We start from the raw sequence: 16734 nt of genomic DNA, 5'->3' as shown, positions 1-16734 counted from the left end.
CTCCCTACACATAAATGTCTGGGAACTCAGGGCTTAGCTTGCCACGAGTTCCTTCCCCAGATCTCAAGCAAAGTGGTGAAGGTCCTGACAGACATGACCACATCCATGTTTTACTTCAAAAAGCAGGGAGGTGCTCGATCTTCAGCCCGAAATGTACTGACGGATCACATCAGCAGAGCTTTTTCCTCTCACCATGAGTGGTCTCTTCACCTGGAAGTCATCAGTGTCATCTTCCAGAGGTGGGAGCCTCCCCAGTTGGACCTATTTGCCAGTAGGCAGAACAGGAAATGCCATCAGTACTGCTCGCTGTGTGGGCTCCTCCTCTTGTGCGCAGACCATCTACTATACAGACCTTTCCTCCAATCCCCTTGGTTCACAGTGTTCTCCTAAAAATTAAATAAGACAAGGGAAGGGTTATCCTGATAGCACGCTAGCATTGGTTTGGCACAGCTCTGGACCTCTCGGTGGCAGCACCTCTCACGCTCCTAGTCTACCCGGACTTGATCTCCTGGCTTTACTGCACCTGACTGCATGGATGCTGAACCCCAAGGAACAGGTCTGCTCGGTTCAGGTTTGACAGGTCTTGCAAAGTAATAGCCTTCCACCAGGGCTACCTACTTGACCAAGTAGAAACATTTCTTTTTTGGGGGCCTCTGAATGGAATCTCTCTCCATTCTGATCTTCTCTGCAGTCTGTCTTGGACTATCTGCTCCACCTAAAGCAGCAAGGTCTGGCTCTCTCATCTATTAAGGTTCATTCATTTCAGCCTTCCACCCTGCAGTGAATGGCAGATTGGTGTTCTCCCACGAGATGACAGTCTAGTTTCTCAAGGAGTTGGAAAGACACTATCCTCACGGTTGCAAACTGACCCCTCCCCTACCAAGGGACTTAAACTTCGTCCTGTCGAGGCTCACCGGGTCCCCCCCCTTTAAGTTGTTAGCATCGTGCTCCGTACTGCTTCTCTCCTGAAAGGTCACTTTCCTGCTGGCTGTTATCTCGGTCAGCAGGGTCTCTGAGATCAAAGTCCTTATGTCGCAACCTCCTTAAATGGTGTTCTTCAACAACAAGGCCCAACTGCACCCCAATTCAGCCTATCAAAGGTGATGTCACAAATCCATAATCAGATCATTTTTCTACCTATCTTCCCAAAACCCAACAAATCCACTGAGGAATATTGACTTCATACGTTGGACATTAGGCAGGCCCTCGCCCTTTATATTGAAAGAAGTAAGCCCTTCCACAAATCACAACAACTCTGTAGCAATAGCGGAAAGGATGAGAGAACTACCTGTGTTATCCCAAAGAATCTCGTCCTGACTCACCACGTGCATTCGGGCTTGCTATGAGCAGGCGAATATCCTGCCTCCGGCCATCATGACTGCTTATTCCACAAGAGCCCAGGCTTCATCAGCAGCATTTCTTGTGCAGGTAAAGTCCAGGACATTTGGATGAATGGACTATAAGGTGGATAGAAAGCTGGCTAGATCATCGGCCTCAGTGGGTAGTGATCAATGATTCCATGTCTAGTTGGCAGCCGGTATCAAGCGGCGTGCCCCAAGGGTCAGTGCTGGGGCCGGTTTTGTTAAATATCTTCATTAACGATGTGGAGGATGGCATGGATTGCACCCTCAGCAAGTTTGCAGATGACACTAAACTTGGAGGAGTGGTAGATTGACTGGAAGGTAGGGATAAAATACAGAGGGACCTAGACAAATTAGAGGATTGGGCCAAAAGAAATCTGATGAGGTTCAACAAGGACAAGTGCAGAGTCCTGCACTTAGGACGGAAGAATCCCATGCACCGCTACAGATCAGGGACCGAGCGGCTAGGCAGCAGTTCTGCAGAAAAGGACGTGGACAAGAAACTGGATGAGAGTCAACAGTGTGCCCTTGTTGCCAAGAAGGCTAATGGCATTTTGGGCTGTATAAGTAGGAGCATTGCCAGCAGATCGAGGAACATGATCATTCTGCCTGTGTGACGTTGGTGAGGCCTCATCTGGAGTACTGTGTCCAGTTTTGGGCCCCACACTACAAGAAGGATGTGGAAAAATTGGAAAGCGTCCAGCAGAGGGCAACAAAAATGATTAGGGGTCTGGAGCACATGACTTATGAGGAGAGGCTGAGGGAACTGGGATTATTTAGTCTGCGGAAGAGAAGAATGAGGGGGGATTTGATAGCTGCTTTCAACTACCTGAGAGGGGGTTCCAAAGAGGATGGATCTAGACTGTTCTTAGTGGTACCAGATGACAGAACAAGGAGTAATGGTCTCAAGTTGCAGAGGGGGAGGTTTAGGTTGGATATTAGGAAAAACTTTTTCACTAAGAAGGTGGTGAAGCACTGGAATGAGTTACCTAGGGAGGTGGTGGAATCTCCTTCCTTAGGGGTTTTTAAGGTCAGGCTTGACAGCCCTGGCTGGGATGATTTAGTTGGGGATTGGCCCTGCTTTGAGCAGGGGGTTGGACTAGATGACCTCTTGAGGTCCCTTTCAACCCTGATATTCTATAATCTGCAGAGCCATGACCTCGTTGTTGGTTCATACCCTCACAACCCACTACACCATCACCCAACAGGCACAAGATGATGCCAGTTTTGGGAGATCAATGGTACAGTCAGTATGTCCATGAACTCCGAGCCCACCTCCTGGGGTACTGCTTCTGAGTCACCTAGCATGGAATGGACATGAGCAAGCTCTTGAAGAAGAAAAAAGGTGACTAACCTTTCGTAACTGTTGTTCTTCGGGATGTGTTGCCATGACCATTCTATGACCCACCCTCCTACCTCTCTGTTGGAGTTACCAGCAAGAAAGAACTGAGATGGTGTGGGTCCGGCAGCGCCTCTGATACCAGCACATATCCAAGTGAGCCAGCCCTATGGATACCACTAAGGGAAAAATGTCCGGCAATAGTGCATGTAGCACGCACACGCCTAGCATGGAATGGACATAAGTAACACATCTCTAAGAAAAAGTTACAGAAAGGTTAGTAAATGTTTTTTGCCAGTGTGAAGGCAAACATATAGTAGTAGTTCAACTAGTCCTTCCACTGCTACCCCATATTGCATCAAGGACCTTTTGAAATCTCTCAATTCTCTGCTTGTGGGAGCTATGCAGGGTTCTGTGCTACTCACATAGCATTGTAAATGAAACTGTTTAGAACTGTGTTCATGTCATTTTGAAACTGATTTGACATAACTCTTGTGAACACATTGCCTTGTTTTAAATCAGTTCAGTTATGGATCACTTGATTCTCCTAGTGTGCACAGCCTATGGGGACTACATCTAAAGATATTTCACCTCCAACTGATCTTGTCCACAGGTGGCTGGTGATATGGGATGCTGTGATCAGCTGAAGGGAAAGGTTAGCTAAGAGAGCATTGAATGTTGGAGCATGTAGCCCCATCTCATGATTCTATATCAGAAATATACCAAATAGATTCCTTTTAAAGTTGTGGTCTGTATGTTGGTTAGCACCATTGCAGTAAAGAGTGTGACAAAGTTCCTCCTTTACCTTGGCGGGTCTTGCGCTTATTGGCGGATTTGCTCACCTTGGAACTTCACGACAGCCCTTAGTTTGGCCGTTTTCGTGAACCCACAGTCCAGGTCAGCTCCTCCTGTGTCTGACCAGGAGTTGGGAGGTTTTGGGGGGAACCTGGGCCCGCCCTCTACTCCAGGTTCCAGCCCGGGGCCCTGTGGAATGCAGCTGTCTAGAGGGCCTCCTGGAACAGCTGTGCGACAGCTACAACTCCCTGGGCTACTTCCCCATGGCCTCCTCCCAACACCTTCTTTATCCTCACCATAGGATCTTCCTCCTGGTGTCTGATGATGCTTGTACTCAGTCCTCCAACAGTATGATTTCTCACTCTCAGCTCCTAGTGCCTCTTGCTCCCAGCTCCTCACATGCACACCACAAACTGAAGTGAGCTCCTTTTTAAAACCCAGGTGCCCTGATTAGCTTTCCTTAATTGATTCTAGCAGCTTCTTGATTGGCTGCAGGTGTTCTAATCAGCCTGTCTGTCTTAATTGTCTCCAGAAGGTTCCTGATTGTTCTGGAACCTTTCCTGTTAATTTACCCAGGGAAAAGGGACCTACTTAGCCTGGGGCTAGTATATCTGTCTTCTGTTACTCTCCTGTAGCCATCTGGCCCGACCCTGTCACAGGAGATAAAGGAAGTTATAAATAAAAGTAACTTTTATTTCCCTTCATATGTCCTGATAGAAATTTTCGTTGAGTGCAAATGAGGAATGTCTGCCTTTTCTCTGTCAGCAGTCTAGACATCTACCTTCTGTGAGCAGCAGAAGATGATGCACTCAACAAAGACTTCTTCAAAATGCTGAGCTCCACAACACTAAGGCAGTAGTAATCTCTAGTAGACAGATATTGGTATTGTCCTGTTGACAAACACCTTGGTTAGGAGACTGTAAAACCACAGTGTCTTGCAGAGACTCAAGAGATGATTATCTTGATCAATCAAGAATTATACATGGAGATTCAAGTATTTTGAGACATTATCACCTTTTAGTCAGGTTATTGTAACTTTTCAAAAGTATAGGTGCATATGTTGGAAAAGTTCCCTGTAGTCATAGTCATGGCTGTTGATCAGTTCTTGGGATGCTGACCTCTAATTGTAATTATAACATATTAATTCCTTTTATTTCTAGAGATTATGGCAAAAATATATAAAAAGCCCTTCACTAGAAATATTTGGATAAATAAACCTTCAGTGTCAAGGTATTATCCACAAAAAATACTGATTGACCAATCACCCAATTTTTGTGTAAATCACATTTCTGTAGGCTCTTCACTATATGTTGCTGGTGTCAGAAGTTGAAGAAACTGAAATTTTTAAGATTTGTCTTGAATACTGGAATCATTTGGCTGCTGAACTGTATAGAGAGAGTCCATTTTCAACATCTGCTTCTCCATTGCTTTCGGGAAGTCAACATTTTGATGTTCCTCCCAGGAGACAGCTTTATCTGCCTGTTCTGTCAAAGGTAATGTTTGTTTAATTAAATGCACCATAAGTAGGGCTCTGTTTTTGTCGCGGAAGTCATGGATTCTGTGACTTCTGTGGTAGCCAGTGTGGCTGACCCTAGGGCTGTGGAAGCAGCTGTCTCTGGGGCCAGCTGCACCAGTTGCCGCTTGGGCAGCTCCGCAGCTAGCCGCTTAGTAGAGCGGCCCCGGGGCCAGCCACACTGGCCACTGTTCAGACAGCCCAGGGCATTTTTTGGTCTGTTTGTGAGAGGTGCCCAGTTGGCATGTCAGGTCATCTAAGATTATCTTTGTCTACTGGTTTAAAGCATATATTTTGAAGTCCTGTTTGTATTTTGGTTAAAGTGTGTATGTGCTCTGTATTTCAAGGCCAAAATGTAGTCCTTGTCTTAGCCTCTTCCACTGAGGCTTCCTCTTTCCACTATTTTCTAATTGCGTCATGCTGCCTTTCTTTTAGAGCATTGTTTTTGGCATTCTTCTGAGTTAAAATAACTCCGTTAGTACCTTCTTTTGTAAGTAGGCATAAGTGTCTGTCTAAGGCTAAACCTATTGGAGACCATGAAGTCGTTTTTTTTTTTTGTTTTTTTTTAAACTCTCCTAACAAATAAGTGCTTTGAAATATTTGACCATATTTGACTGGTCAGTTGACCATTTACTCTTGAACTGGTCAAATGCCCAACCCTAAATTTTTCTTAATCTAAAACTGTTGATTCTCTGGTAAACACAGGTCCGGTTGTTAATGGTTAGCCGTATGGCTAAGCCAGAAGAAGTGCTGGTTGTGGAAAACGATCAGGGGGAAGTCGTACGAGAATTCATGAAGGATACAGATTCTATAAACTTGTACAAGAATATGAGGGAGACGCTGGGTAAGTTAATGACTTATCTTATGAATATACAGCAACAAAATATGAAATCCTTTGACTAAATGCTAGCTCTTATAATCTAATTTGGATAGAAAATGCAAGGAAGAATAACTACTGAACGAGATAAGTGGGGGGGAAGGTATGAGGGAGAGGAAATGCAAGAATGGGGAATGGAGTGCTACTCTAGGAAGACTTTTTTCCCTGAGAAGCAGTTGACTTAATTTTTGGAGTTTTTTCCTTTTCAGTTTTTTGTCTTGAAGTTTATCTTTCACTTTATTATGATCAGATGCAACCATCTTAAATAAGTAGCACCAGAAAAAAAGTTAAGTTAATGGAAAAAGAAATGTCTTTAGGAGGGAAAAGTAGCTTAGGGCATTATCTTAAAGGTTTTTAATTATTGGGACGTAGGACCAAGCTCTGCAGTTAAAGCTCATTGCTGAAGGAAACTAAGGTCTTGTTTATGCTACACAGTTTTGTCAGCAAAAGGCAGTTTTTGCAAACAAAATAGTGGAGATGTACACAAAACAAAGCTACTTTTGGCAGCAAAACTCTCACTGTGTTGCTGATAAAATAAAACCACCTCAACGAGAGGCATAAAGCTTTTTGTGGCAAAGTTAAACTGACAAATCGTCACTGTAGATGCTGCTGTTCATTATATCAACATTAATGGCTTCCCTCAGTGCCCACTGTGACCGCTCTGCTCGCTGTTTTGAACTCTGGTGCCCTGCAGGTATTCACCCTTCCACTTTCAAAAGTTCTAGGAAGGTTTGACATTCCTTAGCATAGAGTACGGTTGCCAGGCGTTCAGTTTTCGACCGGAATGCATGGTCGAAAAGGGACCCTGGCAACTCCAGTCAGCACCACTGACCGGACCGTTAAAAGTCCAGTCAGCAGCACAGCTGGGCTAAGGCTCCTGGAAGCAGCCAGAATGTACCTTCATAAATGATCTGGAGGATGGTGTGGATTGCACTCTCAGCAAATTTGCGGATGATACTAAACTGGGAGGAGTGGTAGATACGCTGGAGGGGAGGGATAGGATACAGAAGGACCTAGACAAATTGGAGGATTGGGCCAAAAGAAATCTGATGAGGTTCAATAAGGATAAGTGCAGGGTCCTGCACTTAGGACGGAAGAACCCAATGCACAGCTACAGACTAGGGACCGAATGGCTAGGCAGCAGTTCTGCGGAAAAGGACCTAGGGGTGACAGTGGACGAGAAGCTGGATATGAGTCAGCAGTGTGCCCTTGTTGCCAAGAAGGCCAATGGCATTTTGGGATGTATAAGTAGGGGCATAGCGAGCAGATCGAGGGACGTGATCGTTCCCCTCTATTCGACATTAGTGAGGCCTCATCTGGAGTACTGTGTCCAGTTTTGGGCCCCACACTTCAAGAAGGATGTGGATAATTTGGAGAGAGTCCAGCGAAGGGCAACAAAAATGATTAGGGGTCTGGAACATATGAGTTATGAGGAGAGGCTGAGGGAGCTGGGATTGTTTAGCCTGCAGAAGAGAAGAATGAGGGGGGATTTGATAGCTGTTTTCAACTACCTGAAAGGGGGTTCCAAAGAGGATGGCTCTAGACTGTTCTCAATGGTATCAGATGACAGAACGAGGAGTAATGGTCTCAAGTTACAGTGGGGGAGGTTTAGATTGGATATTAGGAAAAACTTTTTCACTATGAGGGTGGTGAAACACTGGAATGCGTTACCTAGGGAGGTGGTAGAATCTCCTTCCTTAGAGGTTTTTAAGGTCAGGCTTGACAAAGCCCTGGCTGGGATGATTTAACTGGGAATTGGTCCTGCTTTGAGCAGGGGGTTGGACTAGATGACCTTCTGGGGTCCCTTCCAACCCTTATATTCTATGATTCTACCTGGGGCCCCTAAGCGCAGGGGCAGCCAGAGAGTCTCTGTTCACTGCTCCTGCCCCAAGCACTAGATCCGCAGCTCCCATTGGCCAGGACCGTGGCCAATGGGAGTTGTGAGGATGGTGCCTACGGGCAAGAGCAGCACGCGGAGCCTCACTTGCCGCCACTGAACCTAGGAGTCAGAGGCCATGTTGCTGCTTCCGGGAACTGCCTCGTGTAAGCGCTGCCTGAACCCCACACCAAATCCCCTACCCCAGCCCTGAGCCCCTCCTGCACCCAAACTTGCTTCCAGAACCCACACCCCAACCCTCTGCCCCAGCCTGGAGACTCCTGCCACTCTCTAAACCCCTCAGCCTGGAGCCCCCTCCCGCATCCCCAGCCAGAGCCTTCACCCCCTCCCGCACCCCAACCTCCTGCCCCAGCCTAGTGAAAGTGAGCAAGGGTGGGGGAGAGTGAATGACTAAGGGAAGGGGAATGGAGTGAAGGGGTGGGGCCTCGGGGAAGGGGCAGGGCAAGGGTGTTCAGTTTTCTGCTATCAGAAAGTTGGCAACCTAGCATGGAGAACTGACAGAGCTGCTGAAGATGGTGCTCCTGGTAGCTGAGGAGGCTGAGGAATCACAGAACCATTAATGTGGAATCGGCAGGCAGGCAGAGCGGGCTGCTGCTAGGGGGAGGGGGAGAGTAGAAGAGACTGCTGTGCGGAGCCAGGGGTTGATGTGGGAGGGTGTCCTGTTCCCCCAGGATTGGTTGCTCAGGCCACTGTCTGATCTCGGAGACAACATGCCCCCACACTCTCCCCTAACATGCCCACTGTCTCTGTCTCCGTCTCCCCCTCACGCTCCCTGTCACACACTCTTCCCCCCCTTTCCACTACATTCGCTTCTGTTGAAAAGCAGCTGGCAGTCTAGTAGGATGCCCATGGAATGGTGGGATTGAGAAACCTGCATCATATACTGTACTTGCCCCATGAGGCATTGCAAACCCTTCCCAAAGCACCCTGCAACCAGTTGCACAGTGGAATAGCTACCCATAGTGCATTGGTCTCTCTGTCGATGCAAGAGCTGCTGGTGTGGATGCACTCTGCCAGCACATTCAACTGCAGTTTGTTTAAAGCCCTTTAATTGAAGTGGCATAATTTTTGTTGACAAAACTCTGTGGTGTAGACAAGGCCTAAACAGTCTTGGGGGCTGGACCAAGACTGGAAAGCCTATAGGACGTAAGAACCACCTATAGTGTTGTCACTTTCCTTTGGCAGTACAAGGCACGTTTTGTCTTTGATATCAAATGAAACCAGACGGCACATCATAATTCTTCTAGAATTCCATATTCTTGTTTTCCTCTGAGAAGGAACTACTCATGACACATGAGTCCTGTTTAATGCATTGCTGGAAGGGGCTCAGGTACCATGGTGGTGATGGGTGCAGTAGAGGAGTCTGAATGGAAGAGAACAGCATGAGTACTCATTAGTTCTCATTTTATACATTACTTGGTGCCTATCTTTGTAGCTTTATGCTGTACCAAAATGTACAGCTCTGGCCCTGGATGAAGGCGGGGGGGTGCACAGCCCTGGCTCAAGTGGTGGACGGGGGCACAGCCCACACTCTTGCCACAGCTGTGAGGAGGGTGCATAGCTCCAGCTCTGCCTCTGTCACTGACCGCTGAAGTCATGGAGGTCCAGTAAAGACACTGAACCCATGACTAAATCATATCCTTAATTCTAGTAAATAATTCTAAGTGATTAAGTTGAAACAAAATGTTTAGATTTTGATCAAACTGCATTTTCTGACAGAATACTGTTCTGTCAGAATTTTCAACCAGCTCTACTGCTTAACCTGCATTCTAATAATTTATTGGCTAGACTTTTCTCCTTATCCCTCTATACTCAGCAGCAACTGTGGCACCACTGATCTTCCCCAAAAAACTCACCTGCCAAGCTGGACACTGCTAGCTCCACTCACTTTGGGGCAGTGCTTGGAGGCTCATTGTTCTTGTCTTCCTGAGCTGGGTTAGGAGAATATGCAATTTCCCAATCTGTGTATGTCACATGGGGGGAAAACAGCTCTGCCAAAATCTTAGTAAATGCTCATTGAGCATTCACAGAAACATTTTTTTCCTAAGCTAGCTGGGAACTTTGTGGAGATCTACAGAATGACATGTTGGTTTTAAATTTTATTTTCAGTTGTATTTGTGTTATTTTTGAGCAGACCCAGCACTTTCAAGCTAAAATAGGTAGAGCTTAACTCTCCAGTAGCTCAGAATGAATTGCTTTGTCCTTGAATAACTTTTTACAAATCTCCTTGTCTGAGACATGACATACCAGCTCCAGAGGAGAATTTTTCAGAAGGTGTAGTCAGTTAAAAAAAAAAAAATGCAGTGTAATTCTTAGTAACCTTAACTATTCATTTGAAAAAAGAACCAGCAACAAGCTACCATCTTGACAGTATCATGCATAGTTGAAATAAAATTGGTTTTCCCATTATATCACAACTTTGAAAGATATTCAAAATCATTCATACTAAGCATTATGAAAGAGTCAATGCTGCTAGAAAATATCAAGATGTTTGCTGAACAAATTTACAAAATACTTCAGTATAATTTAAAAAAAATTAAATATGTTTACTAAAGGAAATTCAGAAAAATTAAAAACCCTACTTTGGGTTATTAGAATACAAAATGTGCATCTATTAGTCATAAATAATTCTGGCAACCACTGTGAACCACCATATTTAAGACCGTCTGAGAGAAATATCTGTAGGAGTTGTGAAAATTATCGGTTTCAGAGTAGCAGCCATGTTAGTCTGTATCCGTAAAACGAAAAGGAGTACTTGTGGCACCTTAGAGACTAACAAATTTATTAGAGCATAAGCTTTCGTGAGCTACAGCTATAGTGAAGTAAGCTGTAGCTCACGAAAGCTTATGCTGAAATAAATTTGTTAGTCTCTAAGGTGCCACAAGTACTCCTTTTCTTTTTGTGAAAATTATCATATCCTTTGATTTTGAACACACTGTAGAATACCTGATCAGTGTTTTTTACATACCTAAGAAACACTAGTCTTCAGCATTTTGTTCTAAGTATGTGATATATCTATTCTTCTGCTTGGTATCTTCATCTGTTCAGTGATGGTTCTTCACCTTCCAATTTGGTCATTGAATGCTAGCCATGTACTGTGTTCATCTTATATATTCCTAGACCAAAAAAACTTGATGTTGAAAGTGTGCATCAGTAACTTCAGGATTAAAAAAAAAATTACACTGGTGTAATTTTCTTACAACACTGTTATAAACCCTAGAAATTCAGAGTTAAAGATATACTTAATAGAAATCTAAACATAAGGCACCCAACTCTGCGACATTGTGGAATAAATACAGATTTATGAGTAAGGCATTTTAATGGTGGTTGTCCCAGATTATTTTAGTCTGTTTGTTTAATCAACACTTTTTCCTTTTTTTCCCCCCTCCTGACGTTACAGGCAGAGTTAAGGCTGCTTGGGTGCCTTAGTGCTTAGTTTTGAGACCACCATCATATCCCTGTAATTTTTTTTACGTTTGTTACTGATGCATATGCTCAACCTTAACTCCATCTTGATGTAGTTAGTTTCAGGGAAATTCCTTATCTCTATTTTAAAAAAAAAATAATAGAATTTCATACACGAACACTAAACAAGAAACATTGCTACCCTGCAATACAATGTAAAGATACGTGTCAACCTTAAGTCACTTTTTATTTTTACTGTAGATTTACTGGTACACCAAAGTAGCCAGAGTGCACCAGCTAGTTAAACTGGGTTTAGAGCGGACAGAGCAGCCAAAGCATATTAGTGAATCTGGCCTTCAAGTTGCAACTGACTTACTGATGTAGAGGACAGTCAATGAGAGCATTGCTGTGTAAAACTGAGGGTTGGGAGAGCTGTCTCTGAGTCCCAAAGTGCCTGTGTGCAACTGGAGCTCAGGCAGCACTGCTGTGAAGGGCTTTTTATCGGGAGGCCCAAGGTAGCATGCATCCACAGACTCTTTAAAGAAGAGTGACAGTTGCATCAAGTAATCTACCAGTGGGAACTCCATCTCCATTATAGCACTGAGTCATTACAACCAATAGAATTATTGCATGCAAACTAACTAGGGGGATGGGTTGATTTACCACTTACATCACATTGGCCTCACTTATGGGTTACCGGAGCCTATATAATCTTAACAATTAGATACAACCATTATTAGTAATTTAGCTTAATAGCAGTCTAAGTTCTCCACATACAGTTTATGAACAAGATTTCAATTAACGTTAACTATATAGAAAGTGTGAACTATCTGCATTATGTTTAGGACAAAGAAAAAACTTGACATAGATGTAAAATTTTTATAGGACCCTGTTTTAAATTATTTTTAAATCCTAAACTAACGTTTACTTAAATCCTTCCAAAATTCACACTGGACTGTAACTTTAGGAAGGATATGCTGTAGTTTTCATACAAAACATATGTTTTGTATGAAAACTACAGATGTATGAAATAGAACTCAATCTCTGCAATGGAGTTGTGACCAGCACCTCCATAATGTACTGTGGCTACTTAAAAAGTGGATTTGTAATATGTTAAAATGTAATTGTTTCTTTTAGTTTATCTTACACATCTGGATTATGCAGATACTGAACGAATAATGACAGAAAAACTTCACAATCAAGTGAATGGAACAGAATGGTCGTGGAAGAATTTGAATACTCTGTGTTGGGCTATTGGGTCAATCAGTGGAGCAATGCATGAAGAGGATGAAAAACGATTTCTTGTTACAGTAATTAAGGTATAATGTCATAAAACTAGTGGGTTCCTCACATTCACGCCAGAACAGCTGGTAGGTTCAAAAAGTGCAATGGCGATTTCTTTTAATTTCTTTGAAGATATTAACATTTGATGCACGTGTTTTTGTTTTTGTTTTTTTTTTAACTACATTGTAGAAAAAAGCAAACTGACTAGTCAATTTTACGAAAATTTAATATATCCTATGTGAAAAGGAGCCTTGGCTATCATGCCTATAAAGGAAATTAGCCCAGATAAGTTTTACACTGGGTTAATTCAGAAGAAGTTAAGTTTATCATGCATTTCTCTTTCCTTTAAGGTTGTACCTTTCTCTACTACGGTCTGTGAGGGGAGAACAGCATTCTTACTATATACATTTTAGATTTATTAGAAGTTTAGTTTTATCAATAGATGTTTGGCAGAGTGGAAAACCTGTCAAAATTGAGGCTCTGCTTGGTAAAAACTCAAGATTCCTTAGAAAAGAGGCATTTCTTACCATGTTTTAAAGATTCACACAGTAATTCATATTAAATTATTTCTTTCAATTATCATTTATTTTACACTCACCAATATAAGACTAGTAGGTAGCCAGTCCCTTGTGCTACAGGAAGAACTTAAGACTGCTTGGTTTTTGTTAAATAAATTTCGCAGACTTGAAATTTGTGCTTGCCTTCATTTGGTACAAAACACTGAGGATTGCTTACACTTTTATATCCATGCCTGAAGTGAATTTAAGTTCATGTGACACCAGGTATGAGTACATTCGTAGCAGAGATTAATGTTACATGTTGTTGATTGGCTTGAGGTTTTTTCTGTGTTTTTCAGACAACCTATAATTCACAAGAAGACTGACTCATGTTACTCAAAACTATACTGTAGGCTACTTTAAAAAAAAATCAGTTTGAAAACTCTTAATGAGGTGTATTTAAATAATTTCTGGGTAGAAAACTGCTTTCTTGTCCTTCCAAAAAGTTTTAGTAAATCTCTGTATTTCTAATATCCTAACTTTAATCTACATTGTTCAAATGCATTGAAACAACTATGAAGCCTGATTTGGTGATCTTTTGGGTATTTGTCAGGTATTGCCAAACTACAGTTTTAGCATTGATTATTATAGTACTTTAAATTTTGCCCCATCACAGTTCTAAGAAAATATAAACATTAAACTTGAAAAGGAAGACAAATATAGGTTGTTTTTTCTTTGCAGGATCTTCTGGGACTCTGTGAACAAAAGCGAGGGAAAGATAACAAAGCTATTATTGCATCAAATATTATGTATATAGTAGGTCAATATCCACGGTTTTTGAGAGCTCACTGGAAATTTTTGAAGACAGTAGTCAACAAGCTATTTGAATTCATGCATGGTAAATATGTTTCATCACTTTTCTGCTCACTAACACTTAAATTTTTGGGGACCTAAATTTTCAAATATTACTTTCATATTGGAGCTGCTGATCGAGTGTGTGTGTGTATATACACGTGTAGAATTTTTGTGAAGAGCATAAAAGTCACACACAATTCTATTTTAATTTAGAAACCCATGATGGTGTCCAGGATATGGCTTGTGATACCTTCATAAAAATAGCACAGAAATGCCGCCGGCACTTTGTTCAGGTGCAAGTGGGAGAAGTCATGCCATTCATTGATGAGATCCTGAACAATATTAATACAATCATTTGTGATCTTCAGCCACAGCAGGTATGTTAAATACAGCAATTTAAGTAATGATATGTAGTGGCTCTGGCTAATATTTAAAAGTCAAGGTGAAATGGTGGTGCTTTCTAGGGGATTTGAATTCAGTTTCCTAGTCTTGCTAGTAGGGCATAATCCTGTGGCACTAGAAGAATGCTTATGTCATTGTGTGGGGGTTTAGTTAACACCCTTCAGCAGACTTTGTTCCTCGTCCTCTCCAGGAGATTAAGTGGGTTTAATGGGTTCCCATTTATTTCTTTAACAAGAATTAAGTTCTGGTTGAATAATTTTTGGGATAAACATTTTAAGATTCCCCACCTAATTGTTTTTATTAGTTAATGGTTTTAACATGGCATAGAGTAGTATCCCCACTAACAACATGCAACTACTGAAAAGTTCAAGAATACAGGTAAAACAAACAGTACATATTATGCCAAGTGGGAACCATAGTTTGATAAAACTAGAGACAAACACAAACTTACTATATATGGTGTAGCAATAATACTTGCAATTTTCTCTGTGCGTAAAATGGCTTAGCATCTGGGGAAGATCTATTTTGGGGTGGGCAAACTTCGGGCCGGACCCAGCCCGTGGGATTGCCAACGCCATGGCGCAGTAGGCCCTGTGCCGCTCCCGGAAACAGCCAGCACCATGTCCCTGTGGGGGGAGCAGAAGGCTCCACGTGGAGAACACGGAACCGTAGCCAATGGAAGCTTCAGGGGAGGTACCCACAGGCGAGGGCAGCATGCAGAGCCCTCACCCCCCTCCCGCAGGGACATGCCACTGGCCGCTTCCAGGAGCAGCATGGGGCCAGGACAGGCAAGCAGGGAGCCTTTCCTGGCCCCAGTGCATGCTTATGCCACCCTGGAGCTGCTCCAGAGCCCATACCCCAAACGCTTCCTGCACCCTGCCCCTCAAGCCCCTGCCCTGAGCCCCCTGCTTCACCCCATACCCCTCCTCTATCCCTACCCCTTGCCCTGAGTCCCTTTCTGCACCCCGCACCCCTGCCCTAGCCCTACATTCATGCCCCTGCATGCAATTTCACCACTCAGATGTGGCCCTCGGGCCAAAACCCCTGACTTTAGGGAGTGGTGGTAGCCACTCCATAGTTGAAAGATATAATTAGCTTCCCATTGTAAGTGATTTTTTTAATCACCCTCCAAATGTACCCTAAAAGAAATTGGAGGGAGACGTACTAAAAAGGAGTTAGTTGGCATGAATATGAGCTGCTTCGTCTTGCAATTTGTGGCTCTGTGAGGGGTGCAGAATAAGGATGGAAGACAGACTGATAGAATGTGAAAGGAAGATGAAGGCGGTGCAAAGGAGTGGAAGGAGAGGAGGGAGGTAAATGGGGTGCATGGAGAAGGACTGAATAAAATACTCTTACCCATGTTGAGTATTCTATCTAAACAGTTTTTAAATGTTTCAGTATTTGTTTCCCCATTCCTTCTCCATTTTCCCCTACAGTACACTGCACTATTATCCCAGCAACGTATAGCCTAGTGAGTCAGTAGGACAGGTACCTTACTTTGATGGACCTCATAGGATTTGTTAAAACAGTCCTTCCTCCCTGCTGCACACCTGATACCCCAGTTTGATATAAACCTTGCTCTTTCAAAAAAAAAAAAAAAAACTGGGAACCTGCAAACAAACCTTGTGAAATAATCTGATGTTTGAAAATGTTTTAATCGAGTCCAGCAAACATCCAAAAATAGTCAGTTTTGATGTTTGGTTAAAAATGTGGAATCTTTGTGAAGTGTGTATTGGGGATATTTTTAGATTCAGTTAAAACATACTTTCTGCTTCAACTCTTTATGAACAACTTTTAAAAATTGTGCATGTACCACTAGAGATACAGGAATGGCTGCATAAAGAAGTGTTGTTTTAACATTAGGTCTTAACTCTGAAAACTTTCCTTCCTATCTCACTTGTTTCTCATTCAAATCAGGTGCATACATTCTATGAAGCTGTTGGATACATGATTGGGGCACAGACTGACCAAACTGTACAGGAGCATTTGATCGAAAAATACATGCTGCTCCCTAATCAAGTGTGGGACAGCATAATTCAGCAGGCAACAAAAGTAAGAGCACTATGGAAATGTTAACTTCTAAATATTTTATGCTCCGCTAGAGAGAGCCTGCTAAATGTTAGATTTTTAATAAGGCTTAATTTTGTGCTTGATCTGGCATTGTGTGGACTAATTCTGGCGGTACCTGGCCAAACATTGGGTAGTAGGATAATTGGCGTGATTGTAGAAGTATTGCGAAAATGGGGAAGGGAACAAAAGGGAAGTGTCTTTTTTTCATAGTCTTTTAAAGAACTTAGCAGCATATTTCTTGTAGTAATATAAAATGGTGTTTACCTGTCTGTGGGCTTAATTTGTGTCTTCAGAGGAGATCTACTCTTTTTTCCCCTGCTCACATGCCCCACACATTTACTGTAATACTACTCCAGGTAGGAGAGTTGTCTTCTCCTCCAGCCACTGCTAATAGCTATGCACTGAAAAAAAATCCTCCCTTTTATGAAGGAAAGTAAGA

At 42.9% G+C, this 16734-nt stretch overlaps 1 protein-coding gene across 2 annotated transcripts in view; it reads left to right on the top strand.

Moving 5' to 3' along the window:
- The window catches only part of XPO1 (exportin 1), an 81115-nt gene that overhangs the window by 51239 nt on the left and 13142 nt on the right, over positions 1 to 16734 (top strand). For both annotated transcript variants that reach the window (XM_048842767.2, XM_048842768.2), the window contains 6 exons: positions 4791 to 4988; positions 5714 to 5852; positions 12325 to 12506; positions 13710 to 13866; positions 14037 to 14200; positions 16143 to 16277. In XM_048842767.2, coding sequence (XP_048698724.1) covers positions 4791 to 4988; positions 5714 to 5852; positions 12325 to 12506; positions 13710 to 13866; positions 14037 to 14200; positions 16143 to 16277 — 975 coding nt within the window. The remainder of the gene's footprint in view (positions 1 to 4790; positions 4989 to 5713; positions 5853 to 12324; positions 12507 to 13709; positions 13867 to 14036; positions 14201 to 16142; positions 16278 to 16734) is intronic.

The sequence above is a fragment of the Caretta caretta genome, chromosome 3 (assembly GCF_965140235.1).
Source record: "Caretta caretta isolate rCarCar2 chromosome 3, rCarCar1.hap1, whole genome shotgun sequence".
NCBI lineage: Eukaryota > Metazoa > Chordata > Testudines > Cheloniidae > Caretta > Caretta caretta.
Note: the sequence above shows the minus strand (reverse complement) of the source record. Positions and strands in the feature narration are given on the sequence as shown.